This window comes from Psammomys obesus, unplaced genomic scaffold (assembly GCF_907164565.1).
Source record: "Psammomys obesus unplaced genomic scaffold, mPsaObe1.curated_primary_1811, whole genome shotgun sequence".
Lineage (NCBI taxonomy): Eukaryota > Metazoa > Chordata > Mammalia > Rodentia > Muridae > Psammomys > Psammomys obesus.
This window is the reverse complement of record NW_026585644.1, coordinates 53,325,239-53,343,305: the sequence shown is the minus strand read 5'-3', so window position 1 is coordinate 53,343,305 and position 18,067 is coordinate 53,325,239. Positions and strand designations below refer to the sequence as shown.

The window sequence follows — 18,067 nt, the reverse complement described above, 5'->3', positions numbered from 1 at the left end:
CCCTAAATTAACACAGGTTTCATTATTTTGCTTAGTTAATTGCCTTTAAATTACAAAGTAAAGAATATATACAGTTGATGAAAGTGTGCAAAATGGAACTTTTGCACACTTAAACTATATCTCATTTCCCTTTTTGAATTCAGTCTCCTTTCTGGCATCAACCTCTATTACCTGATATTTTATGTCTGTGAAAATATGTGTATATGCCATTTGTATGTGTGTATAAATGTGCGTGTGTGTGCACAATATGACTATTCATATGTGTGAGTATATGCACAGTATATACCTTGTGTGTATATACACAGTGTATGCCATTTGTATGTGTGAATGTGTGGGTTTATGCACAGTACATATCATTTGTATGTGCGTAAGTGTGTGTACGGTATATACCATTTGTATGTGTATATGTACAGGGTATGCCATTTGTTTGAGTGTGTATATGCACATACATACCATTTGTATGTGCATAAGTGTATATATATGCACAGTATATGCCATTTGCACATGTGAGTGTGTATATACCCAGTATAGGCTGTTTGTGTGTGAGAATGTGTGTATGTGTGTTAGTGTATATGTACGTGTGTGTATAGATGCATAGAATTTCTGTGCGTATGCACATATATGCCATTTGTTTGTGTGTATGTATGCATGTGCATGTATGTATGCGTGCATAGTATTTGTGTGTGCACACATATGTACCATTGTGTGTGCGCACATATGTACCATTGTGTGTGTATATATGCACATATATGCAGACTTTTACTATTTACATTGTGTCTTCTCTATTTTGAATGGCATATATATTAGGCATATCTTCATCTAAGCATAAATAAATTTAAATAATAAATTTTACAGAGTTGCAGAGTATTTTTCCTGTGAGGCTGTACTGTCACTTATCTGTTCAATTCATTATCAATGACTAATTTAGGTTTTAGCTAAGACAATGCTATGCTGCAAGGAGCTGATGAATTCTCAGGTTTGGTGGTGATTATTTTCTCTCTATGAGAGGTGCTCCAAGTCTTCACCTTTTGTTTTGAAAGAATAAAGTCTCATTGTCTGAAGCCATGCTGTTATTAAACAAATAGGTCAAATCCATGTATCAAGCACAAGACAACACATTCAGAGGTACTGAAGAGTGCTTTGTCATTTTCTCATAGCTGGTGCTGAATAAAAGAAAGAGGAAAAAGACACTTGCAGAATGTATCACAGGGTCCTGCATTTCAGGAGTGCCTTTTAAAAAACCCCAATCAATGAAGAATGAGAGAATTTAGCAATTTCACCTCAGTCACCCTTCATTTGTGACAGTGTTTGTATTGGTTCTTATTCTCGGGTTCACCTATTCTAAGTAGTGTTGGCTGACTCTGAAAGGGATTTGAAATGCATGAATATCATCAAGACTGGGTAATAAAAATTAATTTAAAAAGTGCCTGTGGCATTTTTTTTCTTATATGATTTATTCCTAAGGACATTTTAATATTTCATTTGAGCTTTTGTTTCTTAGCTCTTCAGGGTACTGTCAGTTGAAAAACACCGTGGTCTCTCCTCTTTTCCCACCATCAGAATGTGCATGCTACCAGGACACGGTGTGTGCTGTATTCCTATTTGAGCAGTGTGGCAGATGTATTAGGGACAGATTTCCATATGGTATTCCAGGTGTTCAGCCTTTATTTACCGAATAATTATTTTAAATCTCAGAGGGCAGATTAAAAAAAAATGCATATTTCCATTCGTTTGCTAGCTAACACTTTTGTTCTTTAGGATTTGGGAGACGTGATGTGTGCAGCCTGCTTGTTTGTTTTTTTATTTTTCATGATCAATCAAATGAAATACTAATTAGTACTTCATATTTAAAAGAGAAAAGTTCTAATTTGCAAAAAGCACAATGTATCTCTTGATATTGCATAATTGCTCTCGCTTAAAAAAAATACCCCCCAAAACTCTCATAATAAACAACATTATGTGGGGGGGGGGGTTGCCATTTATTAACTCGGAAATAAAATTATAATTGCAATTATAAAGCTTGGGGGGGGGGGGTCCCGTATAAAGAGCACATGATAATAGTCGCGATTTAAAGCTTTTAATTTAGTATTAGGCGAAAACATGATAATGATCTGAAGGAAAGCACATCGGAGTTACAGGATGAAATGTTTACAAAAATAGCTTTTCTTCTAACTGGTGATCAGGTGGATTGAAAAGAATTACAGTGGAAAAGTCCCTGTTCAGTGAGTAGTTCAAGGGTTAATGGCAGCCCAGCAACCCTTTGAGTCCCGAAGCAAATTCAACAGCAGAGACACGCTGGACTTTTGAGCCTACGCGGGCTGGGCTGTGTACCAACAGCCTCGTCAACTGCAGACGGAACTGCAGCATCCCTTCCTGCAGGAGCGCTCCAGCCATTGGCTCCTCTGTGACACGTGACTGATAGAGCCTTTTCTGTGTCTTTTCTCGCCTATCTGTGTGCAGGGCACTGATAGGCCAGGCTGATGCGCAGGCAATTTATCATCTTGATCTCCCACTGAGTCAGGGAGCTCTCCTGTCACCAGTATTGATTTCAGAGGATGGACTAAATTTCCTAGGATTTCCATTAAGAATTAAGAAAAAAAGCTCTAAGCACGCAGGGTAGCCAGACAGACATGGATATGAGATGGCACTGTGAAAACTCGCAGGTAGCTTCTGCTCGCACAGCCGCTAAGCACAGCCTAGTTCTGCAGCATGCAGGGTTTAAGATACCAGAAGCTTAAAATCAATAAGAATGGAAATACGAACAGACTCATTCGGATGAACTGATTTTAAGATTAATATGAAAATGTTGCTTCTTGGAGATTGCATGTCAAATTGATGCACGCTGTATATGAACTGTGGAGAGCTTTTGAATTTGGAAATGTCCTTAAACCCTGAGCATGGTGCTTCTGGTTTTGTCTGCTGCTTTTCTGTGAGCTTCAGAGGTTTCTTCCAGCATGCTTGTGGCAAAAACAACCAAAACTTGTGTTTTGTGTGTGTGTGTGTGTGTGTGTGTGTGTGTGTGTTTCCGTATGTGTGTTAACTTGGGTCGAGTAAAAGCATGAATAAACTCTGCTTTCAATCCTTACCGGACTGCTTTATTGCTGTTAATGATTTGGTGAAAATGCTGCTTCAAGATGCTAACATTCTGGCCGTGCATGCTTTTGCGGCACAGTGAGATTTTTACTGAGAATTCGCAAGGTGTTGTGTCTGAATTTGTTCGCATGTTGGGAAACAGAAAATGTATTAGTGATCAGTGATGAAACTTAACTACTATAAATATTTCCTGATGATAGGATTTGAGTAACATTTATATCACTTCTGTTTACTTAAAAATGTATGTGTTAGATAATGAAAAGTGTTGATTTTTCGGAATTATTAACTTTGATTATTTCAAAGGTAGCAAGACTTCAATCTCTAGAAATGCTTCCTAGATGAGAGAACTAAAAACGGTTTTTAAAATAATTTATCTAGAGATGGGCTTCTAAAAATTTCTGTTTACGTATACGAGAAATTTTGTGTATCTTTGTGTGTGTGTGTGCGGTTGTGTATGTGATGTATGCATGTGGGCATATGTGGTGTGTGTGTGTGTGTGTTGGGGGGGGGTGCGGACGACTGTATATCCTGAAGAATTGTTTGATATTCTTCTCGCTAGTCCTTATTCTTGTGAGGAGCAAAAACGGTTTGGCATTCAAGCATTTCCTAGACCCCTGGGAATCAAAGCTAGCAGAAGCAAAAGGATGTCCAGATGGGATTGGCATGCTTGGCGGGGAGAGGAGACAATAGGTGGGGGTGGAGCAGATGGGAGACAGAAGGGGCTGCAAGTTAGCAAGGGGCTGGGGGTGGGGCGGGAGGAAGATGGTTTGCATCCTAGTGAGGGAAGCCTGGCCTCTTACATGGGACCTTCTGATTGTGTCTTCTTTCATTATGAGATGGGATATCTTTTTGTTTGTTTGTTTGTTTGTTTGTTTGTGTGTGTGTGGTGAAAGCTATTTTTAAATACATTAAATACAGTAGCCTCTGCTACTTAGATTAGGAAAGAAGACCCACAAATAAAATTATAAATGGTGCCTTGCTTATATGTTGTTTGTGATCTTTTTGTCTTTACAATGTTAAAAAATAGGAGCAAAATTAAAATTGAGTTTGTACTATTTGAGTTGGTGGCATCTAAGTGAAAATGTAGAAATTATTATTTAATTTCTACTAAACCTGGGTAAAACATCAAGAGTGTTATTGAAATTTTGTCTTACTAGAAAAGAGTTAGTATTGAAAATATTGACAGCCTATGAGAAGTAACCACTGTTGCTTAATTCTAACTTTCACATACATGTGCATGTCTAGAACAATGTCTGGAGAGTTTAGTTAGGTTTTTGTTGGTTTTACCACAAAGCCTGAGAGTGTCATTGACCAGTTCAAATTCTGAAATAAAGTAAACCTCTTGCATCCTCCATCCAGCTTTCTGTCACTCCTGGTCACACAGCTTACCTCCCCCCTTCAAAAAAAAAAAAAAAAAAAAAAAAAAAAAAAAAAAAAAAAAAAAAAAACAAAAAAAAAAAAAAAAAAAAAAAAAAAAAAAAAAAAAAAAAAAAAAAACTCAGGACTAAAGGAGGATGGAGGATGGAATTTTTAAATTCCAAATTTTAAATTTCAAATTATTTCCCAAATCTCAGATTTTAATGATCCCTATAGTTTTTTTTTTTCATATCTTTACTCCTAAATGCAATCAAATTTAATCAAAATCCTGAGGTAAGAACACAAATTAAAAAAATGTTTAGCTCCACACCTTTTTGTCCGTGGGTCCTTCTCAGTTTACTGGTTTATAATTTGGTGAATCATCTTGCAAAAGAGGATTTCTGTTCAACAAGGAAGTGGTTTTTTTGAACTTACTTTGGAATTTTGGCTTTAGCACAGATCATCACCTGAGCAACATAACTTTTATGTTATCTTTTATGTTATCTAACAAATCTTTAGCTTTGGTATCTTGAACTAAACTGAAGATAATGTACTTAGATCATTTATAGTATTTTTTTTTCAGAAGCTGAAGACAAAACCTTTTTCATTTTATCCTATCCTTAGAAATTAATGGACTTCATTTGGCAAATTTGCTCTAACATTCCTAGAAAGGAGTAAGAATCTGCACAGAGAAAGTGGGACAGAGATTTCTATTTTGGCAGGCTGACTACTATTCATTAAACAAAAACACCCAGTGATAAGGGATAAAATTTCTATTGAGTGCACAATGGAAGTTCTTCAGTAGGCTATAGGCAAAGAAGAGTGAACTCATAATATCCTTGTAATACCAAATATATTTTTTATATTTGAGGTACCAAATATATTGGAAATACTAATATATTTATAAATATGTACAACAAATAACGATATATAGTAATATAACTGATATGAATCAGTTTCCAAGCACTTGAGTGGAAGTGGAAGGATTGAGGTGTACGCAGGCTTCATATTGAGTTCAAGGCAAGTCAAGGTACAGAGTAAGTTCCTCTCTTAGGGTCAAGCAATCAAGTGACTAATCAATCAATCAATTAAAACCAGAAAAAGCTCTAAACTAGTATTTGGTAACTGACTCCAACTTCATTTGCATTTACCTGCCAAGCAACATTCTTATTGAGACATTAGCCAGGGAAGTGTTTACACATTACTAAATTGTTAGTGGCAAGAGCATCACAAATTAAAGACTTTGAAATAGTGATGATGATGTGTTTCTCTCTGTGTTTGGTCCAGATGCCCATTTAATTCATGAAATGAGCTCATTCCCACAGTGTCTGAGAACAACAGACAACAAGTACAATCAGTTAACTCTATGACAGTTGATGAATTTGTGGGAAAAGCCTTTAGAACTTGTAATTTTTAGTTTTCCAGTAGGAAATGGAAACATGTACCCAAGGACTGTAGGCCTTGGTTTGTATGTATTGTTTAAAGAGTTTTGAGAAATAGGTGTATATTCTACCATTTAGCAAATGACATTTGAAATAAGACTTTACATTTTAGATTTATTTAGTTTATAACATATGGACAAATGTTTTGCCTGTATGTAAACATGTTAACCACATGACTTCCTGGATTCTGTAACTGAAGTTACAGGTGATTGTGAGCCAGCATGAGGGTGCTGAGAATTGAAGGCAAGAGCAATGGGTATTCTAAACTGCTGAACCATTTCTCCAGCACAGAACAATATTCTGTGTTATCCAAAACAGTGTTCTGTTCTATACCATACCACCCTGAAAACACCCAGTCTCATCCGAATCTATGTCCTTAATTTTGGTGTGATGTGCATTAGCACAATCCATAAGTGATCAGCGTGTTGAATACTTAACTATAACTAGACCACGTGACATATATTTCTTATCCTGTCTTCTCTTTTATATCCCACCTTTTCTTGCTTCTAGTGTTTACTCCTCTGTGGCTTTACCTATGATTCATGGGATCAGATGACTTTAGATCAGAAAGACGATATATTAGTTACCCTAAAACCCATGTGTTATCAATTATAGATAACACAGTTGGTGTTAATTTAGCAACGTTTTATGGAACTATATTCTTGTTATATAATTAACCTTTGGATTTCTTTGCTCTCTAGTAAGGTTGCCTTTATTCACCCTAGAACATTGATTCTCAACCATCCTACTACTGTGACCTTTTAATATAGCTCTTCATGTCATGGTGACCCCATCCACAAAATTATTCCATCACCACTTTATACCTGTAGTTTTGCTACTGTTCTGAAGCTTAGTGTAATTATCTGATATGCAGCATGTCTTGTGTGTCAGCCCACGGGTTGAGAACTGCGGCCCTAAATGATCGATTTCACTTTCTGCTGTCCTATTTACTTTTATGTAACAGATGCTATTTGATCTCTTGGAGGCCTTCACTCTTTCTTAGTCACTCTGACATGCAGGATGGAGCTAAGCACAAAACTCTGGAGTAGGCAAACAATTTCCAGTATTTAAAATAATTGGGGAGTACGTGTGCTTTTACCGTTATCCTCTCTTGTGTTTCTACTTACACAGACACCTTCTTCCAGGAGCACATTGAATGGATTGCCTTTCCGTTAAGTTTGTGGTAATAACACAATCTCTTTAGAGTCCAGCGTAGTGTTATGAAATATATCTAAATATAAAGCATTGCTAAATGTGTAACCACAAAGTAATAGGTTCAAAGGATATATGCAATAAATTGGAAGTTTGATCACTGACTAGTTATTGTTAGGTTCTCTAAAAATCATCTTACTTTTATGATGAGATTATCACTGTAATACATCAGCAGTTGCTAAGCTCTCACCATAGCAGTTTTGATGTTTCTGTTAGTTATGTTCTGCAAACATACTGACTGGTTGACTGATCTGTGTGAAAACTCTGCTGGATATCATCAGTAACTGGAAAGAAAGTAAGGTACTTGCTATCTTGAGAGTTCCCTTGACCAGTCAGGACAAATAGTCACAACACCAGGAAAGTGCTAGAGGTTGAAGTGCCTTAGTTTAGTAGTATTAGCAAATGGACACATGATTGTCTGTCAGTGCCAGTGAAAAGGAAACTAGGTGCTGTTATTCTACTCCACATGCTTAAACATTCCCAGTTATATGGTCACACAATAAAAAGTAATGCGACAACAGATAAAATGAGGTGTCTTACAATGCTTAGTATCATCCCAGCTCTAAGGGGGTGTGAAGAATTAAGAAGAAATAAAATGTCTAGTGAGAAGAGTTCCTCAGTGGTAGAACATATGTCTAGAATAGACAAGGCTCTGAGATCAGTGCTCAAAAGCAGCATCAGCATATGAAGGAGATGAAGGAGGAGGAGGAAGAAGAAGAATTATCACTTAAAACAGTCATTTTTGAAGCTAGCTAGCTTAGATATAGTTATAAATATCTTGAGCCAGAAGATAAATTAGATATGCTTGTGAAATAGTCCACCACACTCTCAGTACGGCTGATTGTATTTTAGTCTCAATTTTCTTTTCCTTTTCTTTAGAAGATGGAAAAATGAATGTAAATATGGGCAGAATGCAGGACTCTGGGCTTGAGGGAAACAATTTTGAAAAGTAAAAGAAGCAGCACAAACAGCCTACTCATGTTATGAATTGTTATTAGTATTAGTATTTTTTTCTGATTCTAGGCATTTTTTATTAAATTTTTGTTTTTTAGTTACAGTTTATTAACTTTTTATCCTAGCTATATCCAACTCCCTCATTCCCTCCCAATCCCACCCACCCTCCCTCATCTCTTCCCTGCCCCTTTCCACGTCCACAGACCCTAGCTTATTAGGTCTCATCAGGACTGGCTACAATGTCCTCCTCTGTGGCCTAGCAGGCTGTTCCTCCCTGGGGGGTGGAGGCAAAGAGCTTTCCATTGAGCTCATGTCAGAAACAGTCCCTCTTCCCCTTACTAGGGAACCCACTTGGATACTGAGCTGCCATGGACTACATCCGAGAAGGGGTTATATCCATGCATGGTCCTTAGTATTATTTCTTCAATGGTTATTTCTGTTTAAAATAGAAACTAATTATGGGGCATGACATGCATGATTCATTTCAACTATATTTTGGTATGAAATATTAAACTCAATAGTTCTTGATTGTTTCACAAAATCCCAAACTAAAGATAAATAAGCTTGAGATGTTTTTTAAAGAAATCCATGGCAATAAGGGTTTTCTAGATTCTTGGCTTTCTCATTTATACATGGTCAGAATGGTGATAATTACATTCTTTGTTAGCTGATTTCCGTTGCTGATAAAAGAATGATCAAACAAATGAAATTTTGGGAGGTAGTTAGGAGGGAGTGAGAGGGTAGCTTATTTGACTTATGAATCACAGTCTATCATGAGGGATGCCAAGGCAGGCACCCAAGCAGGTCTGGAGTTTGGAAGCAGGAACTAAAGCAGAGATCTGGAAGAATGGTGTTTATTGGCTTGTTCCCATGGTTTGAGCCATAATGGACTGCCTCCCTCCCAGAAGCCCAGTTTAGTGAGGGATTTTCTCAACTGAAAATCTATTTCACAGATGACTCTAGCTTTTATCAAGTTAAAAAAACAAACAAACTCGCTAACTCACAATAGATGGTGTCTTTAGTTTAAACAGAAGTCCTTCCCCCTCCTCCACAGTGCAATAACAAAATAAATATTAACTTCAGTTTATCTCCTTCTACTTGGCAAGTTAATAAACTTCGTATCAAGTCTTTGTAGTTTCTGGGAAGAAATGTGAATGAAGATATGGAAGTTTATTGTGATAAGGCTAGGAAAACTAGGTACTTGATTAACATAGAATTCTAAAATGAAAATATATTTTGAAAATATCTCATTCAAACAATAAATGTTCTAGCCTATAAAAATAAGATGATGGATTCATATTTTCATGGTTGCTGCTATTCAATATCCTTGCCCTTGTGAATTTCACATACACACATGCAAAATCCAGATGGACATCCTGGCACATGCCTTAATCCAAGCACTCAGTAGGCAGATGGCTCTGTGAGCATAAGGCTAGCCTGGGCTACATAGAAGGTTCAGGTCAACTAGAGCTATGCACAGACACTGTCTCTAAATAATGATTAAATAATAAAAACACCATAGTTAACCAAATTGCATACATTATCTAGAAGTTTATTAGATTAATGTATTTCCTTTATCTCTTTAAATCTAAAAATACCTATGGTAACTGGACTAACTTTATATAATAAAAAGTACTCTGGATACATTAAACATCGTTCTCCATTCATCTTTCACAAATGTTAACATCTAATATAACCACCTCACATTTGCTAGTACTATTCCTCCCGCCCACATTTGTTCTGTTTAAAACATTAATTTTATTCTTGATTTGGTCTTGGAATCTTTTTCTGTTTTCATTGTTCTTGGTTCATCTACATCACTCTCAGCTCTCTCTTTTCAACCTCAAATCTACGCTTACAGTCACTTCAGAATCATCTGAAATCCTATCAGTCCCAATGTGAACATGTTACTCAATTTTTAAACATAATTTTTCTATTGATTATGCAATAAATTGTGCTAGGGAGGCCTCTACCCTAATTAGAAGATTATCTACAATTTTTATTGCTTGATTTCCTCCTTTGTCAAGTGAGACGGGGACAGCTCTAGTAATTCATGGTTTTAGAGTATGAATAAATGTGAATGTCTTTTAAGAAAGATTCTTTTAATAAAGTGGTCTTCAAAGCATGGATTACATTTCATGTTGTTAAATCACCTCGCCTAAATTTGCACCTGGCATTTCCTTACTGAATTTTTGTTTTGGTTTTGTGTGGATAATTCATTCAGTCATGGCCTTAATTAGAGGCAAAACTGTTTCTTCCATTTCACAATGAAGATGACACAGGCTCATTAGCATTCTGCTGGTAAGTCTGATGGACTTCAGAGAACTGATGATATACAATCCTAGAAACTCACAATAGGCAAAAGCAACAGCATCAAATAGCATCATCTCTTCTCAGCAAATGAAGAAGAAAAGATGCAGTATGTGTTCATAAAGGCAAGCCATTTTTATAATGAAAACAAAGAAATATGTTTGTATTTGCTATGCTCTTTGTCTCCCAGAATTACACTTTGCTACAAGGTTATGAAATTATTTCAAATCTATTTTTCAGAGAGTGGAAGCCAAAATAGCTAAATTATTCATTATATGTGAAAATATTTATTCCCATGTATCAAGAACGCTCGTTTCTTTTCTGCTGTTCCTAATAAGAGCCCTGTGGTGTAAAATCAGAGGCTGAGTGTATCAATTAACTACCCAGATGAGTGCTGTACCTGCTCTTTACCTTGTATCAATAAGTGTTTTATAAAGTGTCAGAAGCTCTAGACTAAATGTCCTTCATTCCCAGAACAGCTTCACATTGTCTTCTGAACAGTGAGGTGCTTTGTGGCTTCTAATGGAAGAGGGAGGCAAGTGGTAATGGAAGAAATAGATGGCACAGTGTGAGGAAATGTTCCACTGCTGAGAGATTTATGGGGGACAGATTTTCAAAATGCCAGATGAGGTACTCAGAGAACAAAAATTTGTAAGCCTTTTTCTATAAATGCTTATGAAAGAAAGTGGGTCTGTGCTGAGAACAGAGGGTTAGGTGTGTAGGAATAATAATTCTTATGGATGTTCCCAATTTGTACATAACAAACCAATACAGTTTGAGAATATCCATGAACACTAGACTTCCTTAGTAGAGAAGGAAGGTTTTTTTTTTTTTTTGTTTTTTTCTGTAGTTGGTTGGTTTTGTTGTTGTTGTTGTTTTGTATTTGTTTCAGTTTTGATACATGAATATAAATTTGAGATTTGACATCAATAATTTAAAGACTTAAGACATAGAAGATGTAGTAATCATCTTTCAGTTTGTTTTATTTTAATTTGTTGCCAGAATCTAAACTGAAGCTATTTACTTCCTACTGGGATTCAATAGATAATCCAAAGAAGTAGCAATTTGAAATATAAATTGATATGTGCAGTACTGTTTTAGCTTTTAAGGTAATCTTATAATGATAGATTTGACTTCCAAAGCAGTAATATAGAAAATTTTAACTTAAAACATTTCTCAAGTATTATAAAATACAGGAAGCACTGTAACTCCTCACTGAGGAGAAAGGTGCATTAGGAGATGTGGGGACCAAACACTTCTTGGCCAGTTCTTTTTATTGTGGCCACATAAATACTTTTATTAATTTCATTTCAATGTCTTTGAATCAAACACCAGTTTACCACCCTTGACTAATCACCTACTATGTATTTTATCCTTCCATCAGAAATAATTACCTCCACCATCCATTTTCAATTTGTTGTAACTGATAGAATTAGCTCTAGAAAAAGTATGATGGGTGTGAAGGCATTGTAATATGCACCATTCTTAATCTCAGCAAAGTGAAAGATTAACTGACTCTGTTATTCTACTTTGGTAGAAGCTGTGTGAGAAAGGAGAAAATCTGCTCAGGACACTTCTCTTTTACAACGTAGTGTTTGACTGAAGTAAAATCTTTGTTAGTATAAGAATTAAATGTGAAAGAGACACTTTCTTTAGCTAGTCTTAGAGCTAGCTTGACCTGAATTGTTTTCTTGCACATCTTATAATGCTGATTTTCTTTTAAGCCCCCTTCTAGAATTTAAAGTCAAAATTTATTTCAAATATCTTTAAGTGAAAAAGTAATTCTACTTTTCTAATTCTGAAAGAGTTCTATTATCAACTCGCTTGTAAGATGGGGCAAGACACTGTGCCACTATCCAAACACAGGTGAAGATACATTTCTTTCCTTTCTCCTGCCTTCTGCAATTAACGTTTGCCATGTCTGTTTGCTTGGTCTTGTTTTTCCCAGAAGTCAACTAGTGACATCTCATTCTTCTGTTCCATCCCTGTCATTAAAGAATCAAACTATGAACGAAACACTAGTTACAAAGTTTCACCAGCTCTTATTTTTAGACCTTATGGAGGTCAGGAATTTTGTGACATTGATAAAAAACACATTTTATTGTTGACTTTTTTCTCATGGACTTTATGCCTTAATTTTAGGTATTCATGGACACATTACAGAAATACAGCTTTAATGTTATCCGTTCTGTGGCAGTATCTGTACCTCAAATCAGGGTAAAAGTCTCAAACTATAAGCACATTAAACCAGTGATTACTCCGGGTAGCAAGTTGTTCAGACTCAATGAATTCTACTTTATTTAGCATTAGTCCCCATGTATCATTTCATGTCTGACTGTCAGGAAGCCATTTCATGGTAAAGAAGATTCTTTTTTGTGACATAATTACAGATTCACAAAAAAGTTGTAAAGGAAAACACAATAAGATGATTATTGGACAAACTGTGTCCATAGGTTGGACACTTGTTTTATTTGGTGGAAGATGTCCAAAGATGAGAAAAGACTGCAATCTTCATTTTAACCTGAAGTCTGAAATTTCAGAACTCTGCTGTTGTAGAAGAGCCAAATCTGAGTGAGACAGTTTAGTTGGCTGAGCTTTTCTGCATTAACATTTTGCAAATCTATAGTTCACTATCAAAGTAGAATGTTGCTATCAGTGTGCATAAGAATGCTTTTTTCATATTCTGACAGTTAGAGTTAACTTCTTTTGTATTTGTAGTATATATGTTTGCAGTTTATAACTTGAATAGCTTTTTAGAGCACATATCACAAGCAGCATGCTTACAAAACCATTGTCTCAAGACTGCCTGACCTTGTCCTCCTTTGCTGTATTTTCACAGTCTTGAGGAGTCATCTTCTACAGTGCATATCACAGTGGGATGGAGAGGGATTTGATGCAGACCAGGGACAACTGACAGAGCTTTTCCTGGATCACTCTGTCCTACTCTAGACCAGGTGCAGTCACAGTGTACTACATTCTCAGCTAGAGGAAAGATGTCCAGCATGTTGAAAGATGAGAAATTTAAAGCAAAAAATTGTATTTCATTTCAACTGTGCTTGGATTGTGAGTCAATGCCATTCTAGATTTAAAGTAATTCTGAGGTATTTCTATTGATAGATGCAAATAGGCTAAAAGAGCATTAGCTGCTAATGGCAATATTGCTTAGCACTTCAGATGAAACTGTATACAAAACTGTCCACACTGCCTCATAGAAATGCCACAGAGATGCTGAGAAGGAAAGTGTCAGTCACTTTACACCCCCAACAAACTGATTTTGCTGCCAAGTTTTTAACAAATGCCCTCCTCCTGCAAAATAAAATATCTGCTTCTTTCCATGTACATAGAAACACACCAGATGTTTTGAGAATTCTTTTCACCTTCCCTATTTCTTATACCTCATTTTAATTTAGTTATCCCTCATAACACCATTTTACTTAGACTTGGAGGCCATAGCATGTAATTTAGCCTCTGACCTGTTTGTAGCCATTTTGAAAGTATTTTGTCAGTATCCACCTTTGATACTAGAAAGAAAGAAGAAAAAAAAATTGGCAAGCAAACAGGACTGAAGACTTTTCTATACATTGGCACATTGGCCAAATTACTCCATTTGTATAGAAACTTCAATGACTGTTGAAAAGTCTGTTTATTTTTAAAACAAATGAAAACTCCATGCAAATTCCTCTTAGATCTTGAAAATGCTGATTGTCTGTTTTCTGGGTTGTTGTTATTTCTAGAACCACTCGGCAGCTTGCACAGCTAATTACTGTATTCTCGTGTGTTTAATTCTAGCATTGCTGTAGGCTGCTTTAGGATACAGGGTGGGTAACAGGAATGCAAAGGAAGGTTTAAAATACATCATCATGGTGTTACAGAAAGTAGTGTGGCAGAAATGTGTGTGTGTGTGTGTGTGTGTGTGTGTGTGTGTGTGTGTGTGTGTATGTGTATTGAAGGATGGGTCAAACTAAAGAAGCAAAGTAAATTTTCAACGACATCAGATTTTGGTAACTGGCCATGCCTGTGGGGAGGGTTTGTGAGTAGGTAAGCAAGTGATGGCGTAGTTGTCTGGACTCATTTTATGAATGACACTTAAGATGATACTGTACTACCCACAGGAAATGTTTTTGCTAAGGAAACTAAATAATATTTACCTATAAGAATTCAGCTTTTTTTCTTTCTGATGAACATGTCTATGTATGTATGTATGTATGTATGTATGTATGTATGTGCATGTGTCTGTGTTTATGAAATTGTGGAGCCTATTAGAATTTGTTTAATGAAGTCCCCTGTTTCATCCAAAAATGTGTCTGTCTGTCTGTCTGTCTGTCTGGTTTCTCTGTGTGTGTTTCTTTTCTATTTTTAATTTTTATTTATTTATTCACTTGTATCCCTGCTGCAGCCCCCTCCCTTGTCTCCCTTGTCTCCTCCCAATCCCACTCTCCCTCACTCATTTCCTCCTAAGCCCCTCCCCTAGTCCACTGATAGGGGAGGTCCTGCTCCCCTTCCATCTGACCCTAACCTATCAGGTCTCATCAGGACTGGCTGCATTGTCATCTTCTGTGGCCTGGCAAGGCTGCTCCCCCCTCAGGAGGAGGTGATCAAAGAGCCAGCCACTGAGTTCATGTCAGAGACAGTCCCTGTTCCCATTACTAGGAAACTCACTTGAAAACTGAGCAGTCTATGGGCTTCCTCTGAACAGAGGCTCTAGGTCCTCTCCATGCATGGTCCTTGGGTGGAGTATCAGTCTCTGCAGGACACCCTGGGCCCAGGTTTTTTGGCTCTGTTGTTTTCCTGTGGAGTGCCTGTCCCCTCAGGTCTTTCTATCTCTCTCTTCTTCCATAAGGAGTCCGGCACTCTGCCCAAAGTTTGGCTATGAGTCTCAGTATCTCCTTCAATACCCTGGATGAACATTTTTTAAAAAAATATATGTTTACTAAAATTTGGATAGTGCCAATTTGAGATGAACAAAGCTTTATTACTTTCAGAGAATTTTAATAATTACTGCATCTACCAAATACAGCTCTAAAGCTATATATTCAGTGTTTTGTGAATACCATGTATGGGGTATAAAAGTGCTTTTGCCAAGATCATTGCCTATTTGTCAAAGAAGCAGGAGGCCAGCAATGAGATGTTAGCTTTAAACCGTACTGAAACACTTATGGACAGCACAGGTAAAGATAGTTCATGTAAAATTGCTCAGCCACTTTTGCTGACGTTTTATTGTTGGTGACAATGACGTGCTGGGGTGTTGGTTCAGAGAACAGACCATGGGCTTTCACACTATGTATATAAAAGGGATTCTTTAAAAAGGGTTCCCTACAATTCTTGGATTTATCACACTTCTTGATTTGTAGTTCAATTTTGTTGATGTTAATGTGTATATTACTAGAAAAAAATTACAGTTACTTCATATCAAAAAAACAAAACAATGGTGAAAATGCTGTAATATAGTTTATTTACGCACATTCTCCTAGAGCAGTCAAACTGGGAGAAAGGGATGTTTAAATCAGACAATAATGAATAGTTTTCTACATTTAAGTAAATGAACAGATGATATGTACATAGGTAGGTAGATAGATACATAGGTACATAGATGGATGTATGATGAGTGAATGGATGAATGAATGGATAGATGGTATTTTGTGGAGTTCTGGTTGCTACAAGTAACAGAGAGTTGTTTCTCACCTTTCAATGACACCGCAAATGACGAACATTGTGTGTCTAGTGATTTGAGCTTCCACATATGAACTCAGTTGAATGCTTGTAAGCCAAGGCAGAACTCATACACATTCTTGCAAACCATCGCCCTAGCAACATACTTAAAATTTTCAAGGTGTGTCTCCCCTGAGTTTGCACCTGCAGTTAGCTTATTATGAAACAACAACAAAGGATTTTTAACTCAAAATGCTTTGGAATTGTTAGGAATATATTTTGAAAAAAAAAATAGAGTTTAACAGTTGAAAGGCAAAATAGGGCATTCAGAATAAAAACACATTTGCATTCTTCATGCAATGTTTGCCTTTATTTAAATCTCCTTTACAATATTCTCTTCAAGCCAATGTCCACCGTCTGTACCCCGTGGTCCTAGCTGGTGAGGTTTTATCCATAATGAGAAACACATTGCCTTCTAGCATGCTTGGAAGTGGGTCAAAATGAGGATTATATCCCAGGCTTATTTAATACTTGTTATTTTCCAGAATAGGTGTCATCTATCATGGACTCTAAAGTCCTGTGTCTACACTCCAGCGATTGATATTGAATTCCTCCTACTTTTCAGGAGAAAACTCGTGTATCAGTCACTCATGTTTGATTAATATATTTTACAGGGCCCAGATTTAAAGGTGAGCATGCCTGACTCAAATGATCAAGTGCTATATGTCTAGGGAGCACCAACAGAACATCCTGTAATCAGTAGCTAGACTTCTCAGTTTGTTAGGCAAATAGCTTGTCTTAGAAAGCCAGAAATTTGGCAACTGTGGAAAGCTTTCATTCCTGCGCTCAGGATACATGATTAGTTACCAAGACTGCAAGCAAAACCACATCAGATTGCATCTGCAAATGCTATCTAGGCTTTCAGGTGAGAAGTTATGAAGGGATGACAACTGCTTTTACATTTAGCCATTTCTCTGTCAGCAAACTCAGTAGAACACAGAAATGATTAGCTTCTATTTAACTTAATCTTAGAAAATAACAATTGAGATGGGACTAGACAGAGTCAACAGTTAGTAGTGCTTTCTGTTCTTGCAGAAGACTGGAGCTTGATTCCCAGCACCTAAGTTAGATTACTCCCACCTGCCTGTAATTCCCAACTATAGAGGGTCCAATGTCCTCTTCTGGCCTTTGCTGCCCCCTCCATGCACACATACACATAAAACTAATGATAATAAAATTAACTTTTAAAGTATTGAGATAGGATAAAACTTTAATAAGTTTTTATGGATTCCGTGAAATTAGAAAAGACTGTTGGGAGACCTCACAATTCAAATATTTCTGGAAGAATCACATATTATCTTCTTGTAGAATGTTACAACTGGAGAAAATGAGCATGTCTTATGTGTATTAAGTGGTTACGAATCTCCTGGGCTTTTTTATTTGATAATCATTCTTGAAATTCTTTTTTTATAAACTGTTTATCTTTTGTGGGATTGTTTTATGTGTCAGCTCAAAGTAAATCTGAAGAGCAAACTGAAAGCTTAGGAGAGGGGAGAGATATTAATAATTTGAGTTGGCCTGAGTAGGGCATGTGTTTGAACATTTAGTACTCACACAAAAATCTGGACATGATCATCCTCAGACATGTAATCCCTCATGGTAGAACACAGAGAGAAGAATTAGTGGGGCTTGTTGGGTACCAGACAAGCTTCAGGTTCAGTAGGAGACCCTATAGGAAAAGAGTAAAATGGAGAGTAAGAGAATAAGGCACTCAATGTCTTTATCTGGCCTCCACACACATGCGGATGCGTGCACACACACACACACACACACACACACACACACACACACACACACGTGCATACACCATACACACATACACCGTACATGCTCACAGTGTTTAGGGGAGTGTTGCTGCAGAGGCAGCGATCTACTTTGGACTCTGTGACAATGATATGTTGCTGGTATTATGGATGATACCAAATCGTCAAGGAAAATGGCCTCCTGAACTTCCTGGTTTTTTAATCCACTTTACATCCCAATGATAGCCA

At 36.8% G+C, this 18,067-nt stretch overlaps 1 protein-coding gene across 31 annotated transcripts in view; it reads left to right on the top strand.

Annotated features, from left to right (window-relative positions):
* Nucleotides 1–18,067, top strand: part of Nrxn1 (neurexin 1) — a 1,203,268-nt gene that overhangs the window by 1,144,820 nt on the left and 40,381 nt on the right. Inside the window, exon 1 of one of the 31 annotated variants that reach the window (XM_055619905.1) lies at nucleotides 2,536–2,663. The exons of the other annotated variants lie outside the window; for them this stretch is intronic. Within the exon in view, the coding sequence (XP_055475880.1) occupies nucleotides 2,631–2,663 (33 nt within the window). The 5' untranslated portion in view covers nucleotides 2,536–2,630. Of the gene's footprint in view, nucleotides 1–2,535; nucleotides 2,664–18,067 lie in introns of those variants that run through there. 31 annotated transcript variants of the gene reach the window in all.